Below are 22,626 nucleotides of genomic sequence, written 5' to 3'. Positions count from 1 at the left end.
CTGTTCTCTTCTGGTTTTTGAAAATTGGAACAATTCTGTTTCTCCTGTTTTATTGAGCCCATCTAAGCAAACGACTGGCGTTCCCCAGGCACAGCTAAACGCTCTCCACGTCTCCTGGTTTCCCTCGGGTCAGTCTCCTTGATAGAAGAAACGGACGCAAAGGGAGCTCTGCCTGGCTCTGCCTTCTCCCCGTGTCTGTGATCCTCGTCCCACGGACCGCACACAGGGCCCGGCCCTTCTTTGATCCTCGGTTTTTCCCCGACATTGCTTTCTCAAAACAGCCCAGGGCAAAGCAAAGTCTTCCGTCGTCCCGCGGTCCCAGCTGGTGGCCTGGGCCTTCAGCCGTCCGGGGCCCACTCGTGTCCTGCTCCTCCTGGAAGCCCCAGGGGGCTGAGCGCGCGCTCCTGCCATCCACCCTCACCCCGTGGTTTCCCTCTTCAGAGCCGTGGCTTCTTGCGTATTGCGTCACTTCCTGCGGGAGGATGCCGGCGCACAGGAAGCATTTCATTAGAGCCGCGGCGTGTTGTGACTTGCTGCCGGACTGGGAGAAACTGCGGGCTGGACTAACCGCAAAACAGCCCCAGGACCCCTCCAGCTCTGAGACCCCACGCAGGACCCCCGTGGGCTCTAGGCCTCGCAGGAGTTAAAGAGAGGAGCGGAGGGGGCGAGGCTTCTGGCAGGAAGGGGCGGGGCAGGCAGGGAGGCAGGACCGCAATCCAGGCGGGGGGGGGGTTTCTATCCGCAGGCATGCGCAGAGGGCATCTTAGCCTCCAGACTACGATTCCCAGAAGGCCGTGTTCGCCTCAGGGGTATTTTCCAAGCTCAAGGGCGGGAGGGACTTCGGCCTGACTACGACACTTCCAACACCTTTCTCTCGGGGTTTTCCCTGCTTTCCGATATCGGCTTCCCCTTCTTTGTCCTGAGCTGAAGTGTGACGGGGTAAGTGGGGCCCGAAAGCGGGAACAAGCCGAGGTGGAGCGGCCTGCGGGGGCGCGGCGGTGTTCCAGCACTGGGGGCTGGCCGGGGAGTACACGGAATGGGAGTCTGGAGGGGCTGGGGTTGGGGGGCGTTGGAGGCGGAGCCGGATTCCAATCCCGCCTTAGACACGCCCTTCACGCTTGACCCTTCAGTCCTCAGTCCTTCTCCCGTGCTAAGAGTCTTAAGGGATCCCCTCCTGCTGTGTGTCTGGTCCTGGGTCCCCATTCCACTTCCGCCTCATCTCCTCCCGGCATCCTCCGGGGTACCCCCTTCTCCGGGAGGCTTCCCTGATGCTGCCGGGGGTCCATGCCCCTCCCCATGCCCCCAAAAGGTGACACCTCTGTGTCCGTGCGGGACTCCCTGGTTGTCTGTCTTATCTCCTCTTCCTCAGAAAGCCTCCAGGGTACCACTTCTTCCAGGAAGCCTTCTGTGCTGCTGGATCAGTGCTCTCTATCTGTTGTTCTGCTTTATCTCTGAAGAGATATTGTCCCAAAGACTCTCCTCCCTGATCTGCACCTCAGGGGAGAAGTGGGACTTTCTAGCCTCTGAGGCGGGGACGCATCCAGCTGACCTGTGTTTCTCCTAATTGTCATTTCCTGTCTAGAGCCTTTGCCTCTGGGGCCTCTGCTCTTCCCAGGAGGCGGTTTCACAGGGTGCAAAAGGGATGGTTCCTGTACTCCTGACAGCCAGGCCTGGAAGGGTGAGTGGGAATTGCTTCTTTCCTGAAATACCTTGTCAGTTTGAAGACCATGGGATACTTTTCTTTCTCATGTAACCCTAGAAATTGTGGGGATCAGAGCATCATACATTCAGAGCTAAAAGTTAACACAGAAATCATCTATTTGTCCTCTCCTTGCAAAGAAATTGTTACATTTACTTTGATTTTTTGTAAGCGTTTTAACATTTTGCGTTCTTCATTCTTTCCCTTCCTCCTGCCCCTCCACCACCCATTGAGAATGGAAGCAATAGGATACATGTTATGTATGGGAAGTCAGGCAGAATATTTGCATATTAGCCATGTTACAAAGAAAAAAGAAGGTAAAAATAAAAGCAAGTGCTTTATATGCTTTAGTCTACAGCAGAGTTCATCAGTTCTCGTAATTGTTTGTCATGAATCCTTTGTAGTTTTCATGTATCTTCTATGGTTCAGACAAGTCTTTTACAGCTAATTATTGGTACAGTATTGCTGTTCCTTTATAGAGTGTTATTTTGATTCTGCTTTGTTTGCCTCAGTTCATGCAAGTTTTTCCAGGTTTTTCTGACCCCCACCTCTGTTTTGGCTAATCTGAGAGGTGTGAAGTGGTACTCTCAGTTGTAGTTTGCATTTCTGTATTATTGATTTAGAACACTTTTTCATTGCATTATTCATAGTTTTAATTTCTTCTTTTGAAAATTGCTTGTTAATATCCTTTGACCTTGTTTTTCTAGTTGAGGAATGGCTTTTATAAGTTTGGCCCAGTTCCCTATATATTTCAGAAATGAGGCCTTTATTTAGAGAATTTTACTGCGTAAATTTTCTTTTTCCATTTTCCTGCTTGCCTTTTTATTTTGGCTGCATTGGTTTTGTTTTTGCAAAGACTTAAATTTCATGTCATTAGAATTATGCATATTACCTCCTGTGATCTTCTGTGTCTTTTGTTGAGTCATAAATTCTTCCCTTGTACATAAATATGACAGGTAAATTCTTTCTACTTTGCTCATGATATCATCTTTTGTGTTTAAATCATATACCCAGTTTGACGTTATCTTGGTATACCCTGTGAGATGTTGGTCTATGTCTGGTTTTTGCCAGACTGCTTTTACAGTTTTCTCAGCAGTTTTTATCAAATAGTAAGTTCTTGCCTCCAAAGCTTGGATCCTTGTTTGTGTTTTTGAATTTGGATCCTTGGGTTTTTGAACCACTGGATTATTATGGTCATTTACCTGTGTATTTTATGTACTGAATCTGCTTCACTGATCAACTACTGTGTTTCTTTGCCTTCACCAGATTGTTTTGACAATTACTGCCTTTTAATATTGTTTGAAATCTGGTCCTGCTAGATTGCTTTTCTGCATTTAAAAAAAATTGATTCCCTTGATATTATTGACCTTTTCTTCTTCCTGATAAATTTTATTATTTTTCCTAGGTGTATAGAAAAAATTCTTTGGTGGTTTGATTGGTGTGGCGCTGAAAAAGTAAATTAATGTAGTTCGAATTGTCCACTTGCCCATGAGCAATTAATATTTCTCCAGTTCTTTAGATCTATCTTTATTTGGGTGAAAAGTGTTTGGTAAATATGTTCATCTAATTCCTGAGTGTGTGAGCAGAACAACTGCCAGGTATTTTAAGCTGTCTGCAGTTATTTTAAATGAAATTTCTCATTCTGTCTCTTTTTTTTTCTTCTTTTTTGGCTAAGCAGTGGGGTTAAGTGACTTGCCCAGGGTCACACAGCTGGCAAGTGTCAAGTGTCTGAGGGCGAATTTGAACTCCGGTCCTCCAGGGCCGGTGTTCTATCCACTGCACCAGCTAGCTGTCCACATTCTATCTCTTGATGCTGGGTTTTATTGGTAACATATAGACATGCTGATCATTTATGTTATATTCTGCAATTTTGCTAAAGTTTTTCATTGTTTCAACCTGGTGTTTTAGTTGCTTCTTTAGAGTTCTCTTAAGTATGCCAACATTTCACCTGCAAAGTATGATGATTTTTTTCCTTGTTGCCTAATTCCTTCAGTTTCTTTTTCTTGTTTAATTAGTGTAGTTAGAATTTCTAGTATAATATTGAATAAAATTGTTGACAATGGCCATCCTTGCTTTCACCCCTGATTTTTTTTGGGAAGGCTTCTAATTTGTCTCCATTCCAGATAATGCTTACTCTTGGTTTTTAATAGATACTACTTATCATATTAAGAAAAGCTCCAGTTATTCCAGTGCTTTCTTATGGCTTTTTTTTTAAAGTAGGAATGGGTGTTATATTTTCTCAAAAGCTTTTTCTCCATCTATTTATGTGATTTTTGTTGGTTTTGTTATTGACATGGTCAGTTATGCTTGTAGTTTTTCTAATGGGTGCGTTCCTGGTATAAATACAGCCTGGCATAATGTATGGTCTTTGTGATACATTTGTTGGAATCTTCTGGTAATATATTCTTTAAAATTTTACCTTGATATTCATTAGGGAAATTGGTTTTGTTTCTTTTTTTTTTTGTCTCCCTGGTTTTGTTACTAAAAAACCATATTTTTGTCAAAGAGTGTCATGCTCCCTCCTCCTTCTGAGGTGAGAGTACAGGCTGTAGCCCAGAAAATTAAGGAAGTTAAATTCTCTAAACTAAGGCTTGCACTGTGAACTCTAAATTCTAATCTATAATTTCTGATTGTTTGAATTAGTATAATTCTACTTGTTAGAACTTCCTTTTCTTTTTCTATATCTCCAATGGCCTTTGATTAAAGCCCTTTAAAAGTACCTCTTCCATATTCTAATCTTATCCTTCTCTTACTTTCTTCTACTTGCTTAATCCTTTAGTCTTTATTTCCCAATCATATCCAAGACTCTACAGACAATCTTCATTTCAGTGAATTTTCCTTTATACTTTAGTACATTTTTATTAGACAAAACCCGTTAATGGTAATACTATCACATGTAGGGGTTCTTAAGAGCTTATAAATGTGTAGTTCATTCCACTTTTTTTGAGGCCTTTTGGACAATTGGCATTGGTTACAGTCACATGGTTTTTATATGTGATAGTCAAATAGACTCCCCCAGCACAACTATAGAGTTTAAGGTCCTGCCTGCTTCCTCCCTGTAGTGTCACTAGTTTCAATTAGTAAGATGACTTTGGAGAAGAAATTGTCTATGTCCCTCTCAAAGTTAACCTCTCCTGTGCTAGAGAAGCATTTATCCACCCATTTCATAGAGGAGTTTACTTGGTAATGACTAGGTAGATCAACCAGAGACCAATGATGGTTTCTCAATTTATAGTCAGTTGTGTAAAATCAACTTTAATTTTAGTGCTGATACTTAAATGTGTAAAGAAACTCATAAGCATCTTTTCTTTGTCTGTGAATGATTATAGTCCCTAATTGCCTCTTCCTTTCACAGAGTTCATGATATTTTCCAGTATTCTACATTATGAAGTTACTGTATCTAATTAAGCAGTTAAGAATTTAATTTTTGTCTTTCATCAAAGAGGACTTAATTTTCTGATGACTTTAAATTGATATAATCTTTATTACATTAATTTTTTGATTAAATTAAATCAGTTAATAGTTGTATAATCACTAATGCTAACAGTTTTAAATTTCAATTTTCACAAGGGCCATTAACTGCCAAGATTTCAAATTTCAGGCCTCATTTTTATCAATTAACTTATGCTTTAATTTTTTTCAAATATTAATTTATTTTTAGTTTTCAGCATTCACTTTCATTTGATTGTGAGTTCCAAATTTTTTCTCCTTCCCTTCCCTCCCCCTACCACAAGATGGCTTGCCATCTGATATAGGCTGTACCTATTTTCACATTAGTCATGTTGTAAAGAAGAATTAGAACCAAAGAGAAGAACCACAAGAAAGAAGAAACAAAAACAAAAAAAAGATTGCAAATAGTATGCTTTGATCTCCTTTCACACTCCATAGTTCTTTTCTGGATGTGGATAGCATTTTCCATCATGAGTCTTTAGGAGCTATCTTAGATCCTTGCATTGCTAAGAAGAAGGAAATTTGTCAAAGTTAATCATCACACAGTGTTTCTGATGCTGTGTACAATGTTCTAGTTTTTCTCACTTCATTCAGCATCATTTCATGTAAATCTTTCCAGGTTTTTCTGAAGTCTGCCTGCTCATTACTTTTTATGGAACATTAGTATTCCATTGCATTCATATACCACAACTTGTTCAGCCATTCCCCAATTGATGGGCATCCTCTCAATTTCCAATTCTTGGCCACCACAAAAAGAGCTGCTATAAATATTTTTGTGCATGTGGGTCCTTTTCCCATTTTTATGATCTCTTTGAGATACAGATCTAGAAGTGCTATTGCTGGATCAAAGGGTATGCACATTTTTATAGCCCTTTGGGCACAGTTCCAAATTGTTCTCCAAAATGGTTGGATCAGTTCACAACTTCACCAGCAATGCATTAGTGTTCCAATTTTCCCACATCTTCTCCAGCATTTATTATTTTCCTGTTTTGTCATGTTAGCCAATATGATAGGTGTGATGTGGTACCTCAGCATTGTTTTGATTTGCATTTCTCTAATCAATAATGATTTAGAGCGTTTTTTTCATATGACTATAGATAGGTTTAATTTCTTCATCTGAAAATGACCTGTTCATATCCTTTGACCATTTATCAATTAGGGAATCACTTGTATTCTTCTAAATTTGATTCAGTTTTCTATATATTTTAGAAATGAGGCCTTTATTAGAGACATTGGTTATAAAAATTCTTTCCTGGCTTTCTGCTTCCCTTCTAATCTTGGTTGCATTGGCTTTCTGCAAAAACTTTTCAATTTCATGTAATCAAAATTATTCATTTTGCATTTCATAATGTTTTCTATCTCTTGTTTGGTCATAAATTCTTCCATTCTCCGTAACTCTGACGGGTAAACTGTTCCTTGCTCTTCAGGTTTGCTTATAGTATCATTATGCTTTAATTAAAAAAAAAATTAACTCAGTTTATAAAGTAACAGTGAGATTACAAGTATAGGAATGTACTTGTGAGCATCAAGGTTCAATTAAATGTAAATTAAACAACAATACCTTTGGACAGTACACTCATACAAATCTTTTGACTTTTTTTTATAGCCTTCCCTAATGAAAAGATACCACTTTCCATAATTCTTTGATAGTAAAGTAGATGATCCTTTTTTATCTCTAAGTTTTGTCTCTAAGTTTTATCTCAAGTGATTTGCATTTAAAAGATACTTTGTTTTGTAGCCTAATAATTGCTTGATTTAAATATCTGCTTTTATGAAAAATGCAACTTTGACTTCATATATTAATTAGAACTAACTAGAGTATTAATTAGAACTAATAAGAATTATACTTCTGAAAAAAGCAGTGTCTGATGGAGTCTGTAATTTTCTGAAGGGCTGTAGATGTAATTTTTTTTCTTTTTCCTTTCAGGTTGCTCGAAGGCTAAGTCCGTTTCTTCTGTTTTCTTATCCTAACTTATTATAGCCTTCACAGAAAAAGACATTAAATTTTACTTTCTTTTCAGTTGCTTCCTGATTTTAAAACAAGTTTTTTCCCTCTCTGGGAGCACTTTGGGATTTACCTAAATCTGGGAGTCTCCTTGTAGGAGTTGATAGCAGGGCTTGCTTGGTGTCTTCAGGTTGGTTGTTTAAAAGCAGTAAGCAAAAGAGAGGTAAATCAATGCTAGTTTTACTTCTTTTGAGAGAGAAAACTGAAGGTGGTCTGATGAGCTTTCTTGTTCTGCCTTTTTTATCACATTTTCATACTGCGATAAATTTGTCAGTCCCTTTAAGTGTAGTTTTTAAGTGTATGTTTTCAAAAATTTGTAAAACCAGTTCCACAGGAGTGGCACCTACAAACTTCACACTTGGAGACTTGACAAAGTGAAATTGCTTTGAAAGATTTTGTTGATCAAAAAATGGATCTGACTGCTTTTGCTGCATAAGTGAGCCTTGAGCAGTTAGAGATCTAATCTCAATCTTTAATTCTCCTGCATATTACTTTAATGAGAAATAGCAAAGTTATTTCATTTTAAATTCTGAGTTGTGGAATTATTTAAACTCATAGGAGTTTTACTCTAGTTTCCCTTGTACTATTTTCCTAAGTTCTTCTTAACTTAATTAACACTTCTCAAATTTCACTGAATCTCTCTTGAACAGATTTCAAGATTAAATAAAATTGTTCTTAAAATGCAAACTGCAACTTTAAAAGCAGTCTCAGGTCATCCTAAACTTCCTCCTTTTTGTGAAGCTGACCCGCCAATCTTTGTTTTCATCAAACTTTACAAATTTTACTGGTTCCCCAAAAACCACAAAAACATTCAGATCATAATTTGGAAATTTTCTGTACAGAAATTTAGCCTCTAATTAGTTTCTATATCTGTCTTTCATCTCTGCAATTTCCAATTTGGCCAGTGTTGGACATGTAGAGAGAAAAGAGAGCTTTGTCTTTCCTGAAGACGTTTGAAAGTTTTATTCTTTATGGTTTTTTCTCCTTGACTGATTAGACCAAAGGGAATAAACTAGGTTGAATTATTAGGACATAGAATAAAATAGATGCTTGGAAACGCCTGCTGGCATAGATGAACACAGGTAAGACAGACACTTACCCCTGTACTCTCATGCTGTAATTTCTGTTTAGATTGTCCCAGCATCCCATTATTATTTTTTGAATCCCTCTTTTTCCTTCTGCAATCACTAGTAAAAGAGCCCTTTTGCAGCAATAAAAGCATATCTGTAACCTGAGGTTTTGTGGCAAGGTTCAAAAAGGAACCATAGGTGTTTGGAGAGTGGCTAAGATTTCCTGAGTTTTTTGCCTAGCTTTCCTCTTTTCTTTATCTTTGACTTTATATTGGACAATTTCTGCATTAACAAGATAGATTCTTAAGGGTATCATATTTCTGGGCTGGGTGACAGCAGGTATAAATCTCTTTTGGAGAGAAAATCCATCAGCAGCCAGTCTTACTATGGTGGAAAAGGAATGGAATGGAGGAGCAAAAGAGTACAGTACAGTGGAAACAGAATACTCGGTAGCAGGGCCCTTAAAGGAGCAGTGAGCATATCCTATCAGACAAATAAACTCTATAGTTAATTTGTTTTAGGGTGAGATTGTTAGGGTTTGAGTGGCCATTCTAAAATAGTTCATCCACTGAATCTCTAGTGGTCTTAGACCAAAGGTCACTTAATTTAACAGAATGGCATGCACTTTTGTCAGTCTTGGCTGACTCGGCAGATTGCCTTGACTTTAGGATTTAAACAGGTTTCCTGGGGTAGGGCTCTGGAGATAGAGGAATACTGTCACCTGACCCCATTGTCAAGGGATATTAAATGGGAAACCAGCAGCAGCAGTCACAAGTGGCTCACGGGAGGGTAATTAGGAAGTTGCCACAAGTGACCCTGCAGTAGTGCCTGAGTAGAAGAGGGCAATGGCTAGTAGGGCATCCTCTGCTTTTCCCAGTGTAAGCGCAGAATTCCAGGATTTCCCCTTTCAGATTGCTGTAGGTTGTTTATGATCATTTGTAGTTTGTCAGTTGTAAAGGAGCCAAATAACTAGTAAGAATTTAAGGGATGCCAGCTGAATGTTATTTTTCTTTGGCCCACTACCACTTAAAAGAAAAGGAGAACTTCAAGCAGAGCTCTCTTGCTTTGGCCAGCTGCTGCTACAAAGAGGAAACTGCAAAGTTTTCTTCAGTCTCCATCCCTCTTCTTTATGAATTTTGTTTTTTCTTTGAAATTTGTGCTAAAAATCTAGCGCACTGTTTTAAGATTGTTATCAATTTTAATTCTACTTATACAGTAACTGTCTAGGATTTGGGTAGGGAACCTTCAGCCTTGAGGCCTCATAAGGCCCTCTAGGTCCTCAAATGTGGCTCTTTCACTGAATCCAAACTTTATAGAATAAAGCCTTTTATTAAGGGGATTTGTTCTGTGAAGCTTCAAGGCCACAGATTCCCCACCCCTCTATCTAAGAGCTTTAGAAATTTTCCTAATTGGTTTCTTACTAAGGTTTTCTCATTCAAGAGCTTACCTTTGCTTTGAGAAAATTTGGCTCAGAAATGAGAGCTTCCAGATCTCCTCCACAATGGAGAGATTCTTAGGGTATGCTAAGATGGAGGTCTTGGTTGCTAATTGTTGTGATAAAAACTGAGACACAAGGTACCAAGCGTAATCAGTTTATTAGTGAGGCTAGCAATTGCCAACAATGGATATCTGTGTCTCTTGAGTTTATTTTTCATCCCAAAACCCAACAGTTTGGTAAAGGAGACACTAGAAAATACTGAGGAAAATAACCCTTAAAAAACAGTCTAGGCTAAATGGCAAAAGAGGCACAAAAATCCACTGAAGGGAAAAATGCCTTAAGTTAGCAGAATTGGCCAAATGGAAAAGTGGGTATAAAAATTCACTGAAGAAAGGATCTCATTATAAAGTAGAAATGACCAAGTGGAAAAGGAGGTATGAAAGCTCACTGAAGAAAACAATTCCTAAAAAATTTAAAATTGGGCAGATGAAGACTAATGACTTCATGAGATATCAAGAAACAAGGAAGCAAAATCAAAAGAACGAAAAAATAGAAGAAATGTGAAATGTGTCATTGGAAAAACAACTGACCTGGAATATAGATCCAAGAAAGATAATTGAAGAATTATTGTACTATCTAAAAGCCATGTCAAAAAGAGCCTAGACATCATCTTTCAAGAAATTATCAAGGAAAACTGCCCTGATATTCTAGAACCAGAGAGTGAAATAGAAAGTGAAAGAATCTACTGATCTACTCCTGAAAGAGATCACAAAATGAAAAGTCGTAGGAATATGATAGCCAAATTGCAGAGCTCCTATTTCAAGGAGAAAATACTGCAAGCAGCCAAAAAGAAACAATTCAGATATCATGGAGCCACAGTCAGGATAACACAAGATTTAGGATTAGAGGGTTTGGAATATGATATTCTGCAGTACAAAGAGCTGGGATTACAACCAAGAGTCACCTACTGAGCAAAAAAACTGAACATAATCCTTCAGTGGGGAAAATGGATATCCAGTGAAGTAAAGGACTTTAAAGCTTTCCTGATGAAAAGACCAATGCTGAATACAATAAAATGGCCTTTCCAATACAAGACTTAAGAGAAGCATAAAAAGGTTAACATGGAAGAGAAAACATAAGGGATTCAGTTAGGTTAAACTCTTCACATTCCTCATGGGAAGATGAACTTGTAACTCCTAAGAACTTTCTCATTATTAAGGTAGTGGAAAGGAATATACATGGACAGAAGACACAGCTGTGAGTTGAACATGATGGGATGATAACCTGTATTTGTCTTGGCAGGTTGACTGCCAAGTATTTTGTATTGTCTACAGTTATTTTAAATGGGATTTCTCTTTCTACTCCTTGCTGTGGACTCTATTGTTAGTATATAGACATAGTGGATTTATGTGGGTTTATTTTATTTCCTGCAACTTTTCTAAAGTTGTTAATTACTTCAACTAGTTTTTTTTCATTGATTTCCTAGGATTCTCTATGTGTATCATATTGTCTGCAAATAGTGATAATTTTGTTTACGCATTTCCTATTCTAATTCCTTCAATTTCTTTTTTTCTCATTGCTAGAGCTAGTATTTCTAGTACAATATTGAATAATCACTCCTGATTTTATGGAGAAGGCTTCTACCTTATCCCAATTACAGATAATGCTTCCTGATGGTTTGAGATAGATATTACTTATCGTCTTAAGGTAAACTCCATTCCTATGGCTCTCCAAGAATAGATGCTGTATTTTGTCAAAAGCTTTTTCGTTATCTATTGATGTTGATTTTCTTACTGCCATGGTCAATTATGCTAATAGTTTTCCTAATATTGAACCAGCCCTGAATTCTTGGTACAAGTCTTACCTGGTCATAGTGTATGATCCTTGTGATATATTGCTATAAACTGCTTGCTAGTGTTTTATTTAAAATTCTTGCATCAATATTCATTAGGGAAATTGGTCTATAGTTTTCTTTCTCTGTTTTGACTCTTCCTGGTTTAGGTAGCAGCACCATATGTGATTTGTAAAAGGGAATTTGGTAGGACTCCTTTGCCTGTTTTCCCAAATAGTTTATATAGTATTGGAATTATTTGTTCTTTAAATATTTGGTAGAATTCACTTGTGAATCCTTCTGGTCCTAAGGATTTTTTCTTAAGGAGTTCATTGGTGGCTTGTTTAGTTTCTTTTTCTAAGATAAGGTTATTTATTCTATTTCCTCTTCTCTTAATCAAGACTATTTATATTTTTGTAAATATTCATCTGTTTCATTTAGATTTTCAGATTTATTGGCCTATAATTGGGCAAAATAACTCCTAATAATTTTTTAAATTTCTTCTTTATTGGTGGTGAATTCACCCCTTTCAATTTTTATACTGGCAACTTAGTTTTCTTTTTTCCTTTTTAAAATCAAATTAACCAGATGCTGAGTGAAGTGAGTAGAACCAGGAGAACGTTGTACATGGTAACAACCACCTTGTGCCATGACTAACTTTGATAGACTTGGCTCCTCTCAGCAATGCAAGGATCTAAGACATCTCCAAAAGTCTCATGATGGAAAATGCTGTCCACATCCAGAGAAAGAATTATGGAGTTTGAATATAGATCGAAGTATACTATTTGTTCTTTTTTTTCTTCTGTTTTGTTTCTTCTTTCTTGTGGTTCCTTCTATTGGTTCTTATTCTTCTTTACAACATGATTAATGTGAGAATTAAAAAACATAAATAAAATCAAATTAACTAATGGTTTATTTTACTGGCTTTTTTGTAAAACCAACTTCTAGTTTTATTAATTCAATGGTTTTCTTCCTTTGAATTTTATTTACCTCCTTTTATTTTCAAGATTTCCAAGTTAGTGTTTAATTAGGGATTTTTACTTTTTTTCTAGTGGTTTTTAAAGTTACATTTCCAATTTGTTAATCTGCTCTTCCTCTGTTTTGTTGATTAAGCCTTTAAAGCTATAAATTTCCCCCCAAGTACTACTTTCTTCACTGAGCTTTGGTACCTTCTTTTCCATTTCACCAATTCTATTTTTAAGGAGCTATTTTCTTTGCGTTTTTGTGTATCTTTTTCCATTTGTGTGTTTCTTTTACCTAGCTGTTGGCTCTTTTTTCATAATTCTCTTGCATTACTATCATTTCTTTTCACAACTTTTCTTCTATTTCTCGTGTGTTTGTTTTTTTAGCCCTTCATTGCTCTTTCAGGAGTTCTTTTTGGGCTTTGGACCTATTTACATTTTTCTTTAAGGCTTCCTGTGTTGCTGTTTTGACACTGCTTGTCCTCTGCTAAATTTGTGCCTTGATCCTCCCTGTCACCATAATAATTTTCTGTAGTCACCTTCTTTTTTTGCTAATTTTTCTATTTTATGACTTTGTACTTTTGTGTCATAGTTTGGCTCTAGTCCTGCAGTGTCCCAAGCTTCTTGTACTGGGGCTGAGGGCCTTATTGGTGTCTTTAACTGGGCCTCAAGGCCTACTTTCCCACCCCAGTGAGACAGTCCTTTTGTGCTGTGTTATTAAGGTTTTAATAAGGTAAATTACCTTTAATAAGGTAAACTTCACTGCTCCTAAATTGGTTCTGAGGGTTTTTTAACATTGTTTTTAGGGGAATTCAGGAAAGCTTTAGGGAGTTCCTTCACTGTGCCATCATGGCACTGGAATTCCCTTAATAGTTCTTTTTACTTGCAGATGGGGGAAAATAAAATATTAAATGCTATGTTTTGTTTTGTTTTAAAGAGAAGAAAGTGACTACTTTAGTGGTGAAGAGATTATGCTGATTGCTCAAAGGATCTGAGAATGTTCAGCCTGCAAGGAAAGACTTAGGACCACATGATAGCTGTGTTTCACTATTTCATTTTCATTGTTTTATTTCAGCAAGTAGAAAAGGCTTAAGCATACTATTACCTGAGCTCAGAGGGTAGAAATAGGTGCCACAGGTACAGGTTGTAAAATTGATATAGTTGGAACCACTAAAAACAGTAAGCATTAATTAAACACTTACTATGTGCCAGGCACTATGTTGAGTGCTGAGGATAAAAAGAAAGGCAAAAATAGCCCATGCCCTCAGGGAGCTTACAATCTAACAGGAATTCTTAAGTGCCTGCTCTGTACCAGGCACTGTACTGCGTTCCACATAAATGAATGAAACAATCCATAACGGCAAAGACTTTACATTCAGACATCATAACAGTCAGAGTTATACTCGGGTAATCCAAATATTTTTGGTGTTTCAGGAATCAGTGACATTCAAAGATGTGGCTGTGGAATTCTCTCTGGAGGAGTGGGTATATTTGAATCCATCTCAGAAAAAGTTGTACGGGGATGTGATGCTGGAGAACTATAGGAACTTGGTCTCTTTGGGTAAGGACAGCTACTCCTTTGGAGTCTTAATATATACTATGGAGACTTTCAAGATTTTAATGGTTATTCTTTGGCATACAAAAGGAAGATATTTGTATTCCTTTTGTAGCCAAGAGATAGGGTATTTGTGGTATCTGTTTTGAGGGAAAACATCTTTGCAAAGTATGAATGCAAACTGAGTTCTTGGTTTGCTGTCGTCCTAGATCCTCTGTGTTGTTTCAAATCCAAGATTTTCTGTATAATCCTAGTGGAGATATCATCATATACAAGGTGTTCCCATTGTCTAAGCAGAGAGTGTGTCAAATGAACTATTTTCCCAAAGTTCTACCCTGTAACCTATTCCGACACAATATAGACTATCCATAAGTGGTCATTTGTACCGTCCTTGAGGTCTTGCTAGCATGTCTACTTCCCCCTCCTTCCCCCTCCCCCAAAACAGAGCTTAAGCTAGTTTAGGATTCTTTTATTAAATTTTATGCATGTTTTACTTGATGTCCCCTCCACCTAAAAAAAACACCCTATTTCTCTCCTTCACCAGCCTGTTGGTTAAAAAACAAAAAAAAACAGTTTCAGACAAAATCAGCTAACGTAACTAGTGCCCTTGATGATATTAGATACATTCCGCACCTCATTCTCACACCTCTCTACTGAGACTAAGGTGAAGTATTTAAATCTTTTTTTTGACAGAATTCTTAAATTACCATCCCTAGCATTTTTCCCTTTTCAATGAACAGGATTTGCAGTTTCCAAGCCAGATGTGATATACCAGATGGAAAGAAAGGAAGCATCTTGGATGCCAGAGACAGATATCCCAAGAAACAGCTGTCCAGGTGACTACATAAAAACCAAGCAAATGAATGATTGTAAAGTACAGATGTGTTGATCATTTTAGGTTAGAGTTCTTAGAAAATGTTAAACACGGTGATCTTATTATAGCTTCTTTTCCTGTGGAAAAGAGCTGAGGGTTGTTTTTTTTTAAAAGAATTTACTTTTTTATGCATCTTTATGTACTGTCTGTCTCAGAGCAAGTTATTTCCTAAATATAGGGGAGGTATTTTCTCTTCTGTTCTTTGTTTTTTTGTTTTTGTCTTTGTTTTGTTTTGTTTTGCTTTTTGGTGAGGCGATTGGGGTTAAGTGACTTGCCCAGGGTCACACAGCTAGGAAGTGTTAAATGTCTGAGGCTGGATTTGAACTCCAGTCTTCCTGACTCCAAGGCCAGAGCTGTATTCACTGCACCACCTAGCTGCCCCCTTTCCTGTTCTTTGAAGATTATGTTAACTTATGGAGGCATTCTTCGTCTTCATTTCCATCAATTCATTCTTCCTTTTAAAATAAGCACATCACTTAAAATATTAATATGGACTTTTTTTTTCTGAGTCTCCTGATAATCTTTTTTTTATGATTATGTTGCTCTGTTGCTGTTCCTTTTTAAAATATTTAATCATAAGCTAATTCCCCTTCAGTCTGTAATTTTATATATCATCCTGTTTTTTTTTTTGTGGTTTGAAATTTATGTTTGTAATGGCACAATGATACATTCATATGACACAATTTGTTTAGCCATAACTCTGTCATTGAACCTGTAGGTTTTTAGGATTGTGCTGTCTCAAAAACAGCTGCTGTAAATATTTTTGAGAGAATTCTGTTTCTTTTCAGTAAAATTTTGAGGATGTAGAGCTAGTAGTGGGATCATTGGATCAATGTATATGAACAGGTGTAGCATTAGCTTAAATTGCTCTGTTATTTTTCAGAGAAATGATAGCAGCAGCTGAACAAATACTTATTTCAGCATGACTGCCAAGATTTATTATCATTTTAAGCTATCTTTGCTAATCTGATGACTATTTGTTGATATATCCAGCTTGTTTCAAATTGACTTCTTTGATTACCTGAGTTTGAATAATGTTTCAGGTAACTATTAATTTCTCTAATGAGAACTACCTGTATGTCTTGATCATTTTCATTTTTGGAATTGGATCTTACTCTTATAAATTTGAATCAGTCCCTTACAAAGTAGATGTATTGGACTTTTAGCAGAAATTTATGACAGCAGTTATCTGATGTGATCCCCTTTTTCCTCATATTTCTTTATTCTAATAACTTGATGTCTTTTCCTATCTCTCCTCACTCTAAATTGGTTGATTCTCCTTATTCTTTTTTTTTTTAATCGAGGCAATTGGGGTTAAGTGACTTGCCCAAAGTTACATAGCTAAGTAAATGTTATGTGACTGAGGCTGGATTTGAACTCAGGTCCTCCTGATTCCAGGACCGTTGCTCTATCCACTGCACCACCTAGCTGCCCCCTCCTCATTCTTTCTGTTCAGTGTTTTCCTTTCCTGTTTTCACCTCAGATGGTAAGGATCTATTTGGAAGCTTTGAAAGGTCTATAATTTTTGTGGATAATCTTTCATTTTCCTATTTCATTCAAATGTCATCTATTTACAGTAGAGTAAAGGCTTATTCATCCTTCCAGGTAATTTCATCCTAAGTCAATTCATTTGTATATATTAACTATGAGTCATTATAGTTTCACATAAGATAAAGTGTAATCCTTATTGAAAGACCACTGAGACTGGCCCTGTCAGGTAAAAGTGGTAAAGAATAGCTTTAGAGCAAGGGAAAGAAGGCAGGGTTAATCAACCCTTTATTCTTCCTTTCAGAGAGCAAAGAATTTACTAGAGAAAAACCTTATGAATGTAAGGAATGTGGAAGGGCCTTCCACTTCAACTCAGAACGTAATCGACATCAGAGAATTCATAGTGGAGAGAAACCTTATAAGTGTAATGAATGTGGGAAAGCCTTCCGCCTTACTGTACAACTTACTCTACATAAAAAAATTCATACTGGAATGAAACCTTATGAATGTAATGAATGTGGGAAGATCTTTAGTAGCAAAACATCACTTAAGGCACATAAGAAAATTCATACTGGAGAGATGCCTTATAAATGTAAGGAGTGTGGGAAGGCCTTTAGGGAGAGGATACAGTTTACTCGACATCAGAGAATTCATACTGGAGAGAAGCCTTATAAATGTGATGAATGTGGGAAGATCTTAAGTAGCAATACTTCACTTAAGGTACATAAGAAAATTCATACTGGAGAGATGCCTTATGAATGTAAGGAATGTGGGAAGGCCTTCAGACAGAGGATACAGCTTATTCAGCATCAGAGAATTCATACTGGAGAAAAGCCTTATAAATGTGATGAATGTGGGAAGATCTTAAGTAGCAATACTTCACTTAAGGCACATAAGAAAATTCATACTGGAGAGATGCCTTATGAATGTAAGGAATGTGGGAAAGCATTCTACTTCAACTCAGAATGTAATCGACATCAGAGAATTCATACTGGAGAGAAACCTTATAAATGTAATGAATGTGGGAAAGCCTTTCGCCTTACTGTACAGCTTACTCGACATAAAAGAATTCATACTGGAGAAAAACCTTATGAATGTAATGAATGTGGGAAAGCCTTCCTTCGGAATTCAGATTTTATGCGACATCAGAGTATTCATACTGGAGAGAAACCTTATGAATGTAATGAATGTTGGAAGGCCTTCTGCCATGTTGCTGAACTTACCCAACATAAAAGAATTCATACTGGAGAAAAACCTTACGAATGTAAGGAATGTGGGAGGCCCTTCAGACTGAAGACCCAGCTTACTCAGCATCAGAGAATTCATACTGGAGAGAAGCCTTATAAATGTGATGACTGTGGGAAGGCCTTCAGGCTGGGAAAACAGTTTATCCAACATCAAAGAATACATACTGGAGAGAAACCTTATGAATGTGATCATTGTGGGGAGGCATTCAGACTTAGGCCACAGCTTACTCAGCATGAGAAAATTCATCATGGAGAAAAACCATTTGTGTGTAATGAATGTGGGAAAGGCTTCTTTCGGAATTCAGATTTCATGCGACATCAGAGTATTCATACTGGAGAGAAACCTTATGAATGTAATGTGTGTGGGAAGGCCTTCAGACTGAAGACCCAGCTTACTCAGCATCAAGAATTCATACTGGAGAGAAGACTTATAAATGTAATAAATGTGAAAAGGCCTTCAGACTGAAGAAACAATGTAATCAACATCAAAGAATACATGTTGGAGAGAAGCCTTATGAATGTGATCATTCTGGGGAGGCCTTCAGACTTAGGCCACAGCTTACTCAGCATCAAAGAATTCATTATGGAGAAAAACCATTTGTATGTAATGTATGTGGGAAAGGCTTCTTCTGGAATTCAGATTTTATGCGACATCAGAGTATTCATACTGGAGAGACACTTTATGAATGAATGTGGGAAGGCCTTCAGACTGAAGAAACAACTTATTCAATGTCAGAGAATTCATACTGGAGAGAAGTCTCATAAATCTGATGAATATGGGAAGGCCTTTAGGCTAAGGAAACAATTTATTCCACATCAGAGAATACATATTAGAGAGAAGCCTTATAAATGTGGGAAGGCTTTTAGACTGAGGAACAGCTTACTCAGAACTAGAGAATCCATACTAGAGAAAAACTTGAATAGAAGGTCTTGAAACACCTTCTGCATGAATTGAAAAGTAACTGTGCATCAGAGAGTAAAATTTATGAGAGAGAAAACTTAAGAACATAATAAATACGGGAAAGCCTTCAAGAATAAGACCCAACTTAGCATGCATCAGAGAATTCCTACTGGAGAAATTCCTTATGAATGTAAGTTGTGTGGGAATACCTTCCACTACAACTCAGAACTCATTCAATGACTTATCCTTGCTAGAAAGAAAAATTACGAATGTAATATTTTTGAGAAAGCCTTCTACCTGAAATCAGAACTTAGTTGACATCTAGGAGTTCATACTACTGAGAAACAGTATGAATATACGAATGTCTGTAGTGGCATCACAGAAGTTACTTGACATCAGAGAATTCTTACTGGAGAAAAACTTTGTGAAAGCAATTAATGTGGGAACGTCTTTAGACTGTGGGTGTTTCTTACTGTGCATCAGTGAAATCATACTAGAGTGGAATGTTATGCATTTACTGAATATGGGAAGGCTTTCACACTGAAACACAGGGCAGAGCCAGGATGGTGGAATGAAGCTAGTATTTTTTGCTTAGTTTTCCCAACACACTCATTCTGCAATAACTAAAAATGTACCAAACTGAATTCCGAGGGAGAAAGTGAAAGAAAAGTTACAGTGTCTTCTAATTCTAACAGGAACCTAAGAAGTCATAGAGTTATGTAGATTGTGAGGTGGAAACTGGTCAGGAGTACAGTACAAAGAGTGTAAGCTCAGCAGTGAACAGCCTAGTGCCTAAGGGAGGTAAGGGGACTGAACATTTTGTTAAAAAGAGATTCCAGGGGATCCCGTGCTAGCTGTAGATGCAGGATCAGGGGCCATTTGGCAGCTCCATTACCACATTACCCACTTCTGAGTTGTAGGTCCAGGGTAGAGAGGAGCAGTTACAGTGGCAAGGGAGCAGATAACCTCACCTGGTTAAGGTAAGATACCAGTTTGCAGACTTGCAGGGCAGTGACCCAGCTTCTCTCTGGATCACACTACCTTAGAAGCAACAAAAACTTTCAAGTCCCTAGACTTAACCTCAGAAAGCAGTAGGACATAAAAATTTGAAGACCAGATTGGATGCCTGCCCTCACAGGTGATCAGAGCCCAGCACTAACAAAAAGTCAAACTCAAAGAAATAAGCTAGAAAAATTAGAACTACAAAAAAAGAACCTGACAGTAAAAGCTTCTGTGGGCACAGGGAACCTTGAGACAAACTGAGAGACAAACTCAAAGGCAATGATGTATGAATCTCTACATGAAAGCCTCAAAGAAAAATGCAGATTGGACACAAGCCCAAAAGGAATTCCTTGAAAAGCTTAAGAGAATTTTTTTTTAATAGAGAAATAATTTAAATCATGTAAAAGTGATAGTGCAAAGTTTGGGAGAAGAAATAAGAGCAATTATGACACAAGAATTAACAGCTTGGTAGAAGATACACAAAAAAGTTCTGAAGAAAATAACTTCTTACAAATCAGAATTGATTAAATAGTTAAAGGAGGTACAAAAATCTCACAGAAGAAAATAACTTTCAAAAATTAGAATTGGTTAAGTGGAAGCTAATCCATGAGACATCAAGTAACAAAATATTGTCCAAAGAATGAAAATATTCATGTAAATGTGAAACATCTTATCAGAAAGACAACTGACCTGGAAAAGAGACCAAGGAAAGAAACCTTAGGAATTATTGAAGTCTAAAAACCATGATTAAAAAATGGGGCTAGACATCATATTTCAACATTTAAATCACAACTATCCAGATGTATTTGAATCAGAGGGCAACATAAAAATGGAAAGAATCCACCAATTTCCTCCTGAATGGGATCCCAAAATTAAAACTCTTAGAAATATAACTGCCAAAAATCCAGAGCTTCTAGGTCAAAGAGAAAATACAAGCAGCCAGAAAGATGCTATTTAAATACCATGAAACCATAGTAAGAATCACATAAGCTGTAGGAACAGAGGGCTTGGAGTATTATATTCCAGATAGCAAAGGAGTTTGTATTATAACCAAGAATGATCTACCCAGCAATACTGAGTATTATGTTATGGGGGATAGGGGTATGGATATTTAATAAAATGGAGGATTTTCAAGCTTTCATGATGAAAAGATCATTACTGAATAGAAAATGGCTGGCACTTAAACACAAGACTCAGAAAAGTATAAAAAGGTAAGCATGAGTGAGAAATCATAAAGGAGTTAATAAGAGTAAATTATTTTTATTCCTAAATATACTCCTTAGGAACCCCTAAGAACTTTTTCACCCTTAGGGCTGTTAGGAGTCTACTTAGGAAGAGCACATGGGTATGAGTCTAGTATATTGGGATAATCTCAAAAGAGATCATTTCTACAGTAGGATATCTGCCCTGAGGCTAATGTCAGTGTGGCATCAGGGAGAGCACCTAATGCCAGATCCAATAGCTTACCCTAAGACAGATGAACGGAATGTCATAGAGGGCATTGTTGAAGTAATCAATTCCCCAGTCATACAATGAAATCTCTTCTGAGTGTGAAAAAGGGGCTGGGCTCACAGGATTAGGCAAAAAAGTTCTAGCTGATGGCAGGCAAAAGATGAGGCCTGTCATGTGAGAGAAATACTTTTGCCCCCTCTTCAGAGCTTTCTTAGGAAAGGAGATTTACACCATTGGAGAACAAACACAGAAAGCGTGGATTACATGGTTGTCCATGGCAACGTGTAGTTTGAGGGCCTCAACCACAGAAAAGCAAGGCTGGCTGAAAGAGTGCCTCAGGAAAAATGCCTTTCTATTATAGGGGAGTCCTGGTGGCCAGGAATCAAGATGTGATGTGGCAAAATTGCTTGCAAAAGCTTGAAAAATCCTTTAGGGAAGGTAATGATAATCATTTAAGATCAATTGAGCCCCAATAAGGGCCAAAAATCTGAATTAATCTTTTCTCCCTGATTGAACTAAAAGTGCCCCTTCCTGTGTCAGCAGCTGCGGGACCAGCATTCTTCCTGTTTGGGATCACTAAGGACAGGACACCTGGGACCAGACATAGCCTTGAATAATGGGACTTTTCTTATTTTGGTATCCTATGGCCATATGTTATGTAGGGAAGACACAGATAACCTGGCTCTATAATTTCAATTGACACTTTGACATTCTCCCATTTTATTGTATTTACAACTTATTCAACTAAGAGACTTCCTTTCCCATGCTATATGTTAAAAACATATGGAGGCTATATATATATATATACACACACACATATACATATGCATATATATAGATATATTTCATAACACAGACATCATGTCCTCCTAAAATTTCTTGAGTCGGTCAGAATTAAAGCTCTGGCTCCATGTACATGTTGCTAACTTAAGGGAATAAATGATATGGATTTACTTATCACCTAGCTTGTTGTTTCTTTAACCAACTTTCAGGTCGACAGTGAAAAACCAAGTCAAGCATTTTTCTTCTTCAGTTATTTCAGACACGTCTGACTCTTCATGACACCATTTGGGATTCTCTTGGCAGAGATACTGGAGTGGCTTGCTCTTTCCTTCTCTAGCTCATTTTACATATGAGGAACTAAGGCAAGTAGGGTTAAATGACTTGCCTAGGGTCACACACCTAGTGTCACACAGCCAGATTTGAACTCAGGAAGATGAGTTTTCCTGATTTCAAGCCCTGGACTCTATTCACTGAGTCACCTAGCTGCCCCAAGTCAAGCATATTCCACAATTATTGTAGCTACATATCCTTGAAGAGGTAAGAAGCCATGTGACTTTGTGCTCTGGACAGAGCTCAAATCTTTATAGAGATGAGTAGACCTAAAGGAAGTAAAGCCTGAGATGAGGGATGAAGTTAGTTTGGAGCAATTGTATACAGGTCTCAAATACAACAAAATCATTAAAGTTGAGTAGCCAAGGCTTTAAGTAGAACCCACTTAGTTTTGAAGAGTTGCTAGACACTGTAAGACACATGGAAAATAGGACTAGGGTTGTTTAGAGGGATACCTACTGGGAAACTATGTATAAATGGTCTAGGAACTCATGGATTCATGGATTTTATGGATGCAAAATTGAAGTGAAAGCTCACAA

At 37.7% G+C, this 22,626-nt stretch overlaps 1 protein-coding gene across 1 annotated transcript; it reads left to right on the top strand.

The window, feature by feature from the left end:
* The first annotated feature begins 490 nt into the window (after positions 1-490).
* Positions 491-21,934, top strand: LOC110202771 (uncharacterized). The gene is made up of 5 exons (XM_020979057.2): positions 491-939; positions 1,583-1,678; positions 13,890-14,016; positions 14,751-14,846; positions 16,677-21,934. Exons 2-5 carry the CDS (start codon positions 1,643-1,645, stop codon positions 18,083-18,085), a joined length of 1,668 nt encoding a protein of 555 aa, XP_020834716.1. The 5' UTR covers positions 491-939; positions 1,583-1,642; the 3' UTR covers positions 18,086-21,934.
* Positions 21,935-22,626: the final 692 nt, after the last annotated feature.

The sequence above is a fragment of the Phascolarctos cinereus genome, unplaced genomic scaffold (genome assembly GCF_003287225.1).
Source record: "Phascolarctos cinereus isolate Bilbo 61053 unplaced genomic scaffold, phaCin_HiC Scaffold_2;HRSCAF=192, whole genome shotgun sequence".
NCBI lineage: Eukaryota > Metazoa > Chordata > Mammalia > Diprotodontia > Phascolarctidae > Phascolarctos > Phascolarctos cinereus.
This window is presented reverse-complemented; position numbering and strand designations above follow the sequence as displayed.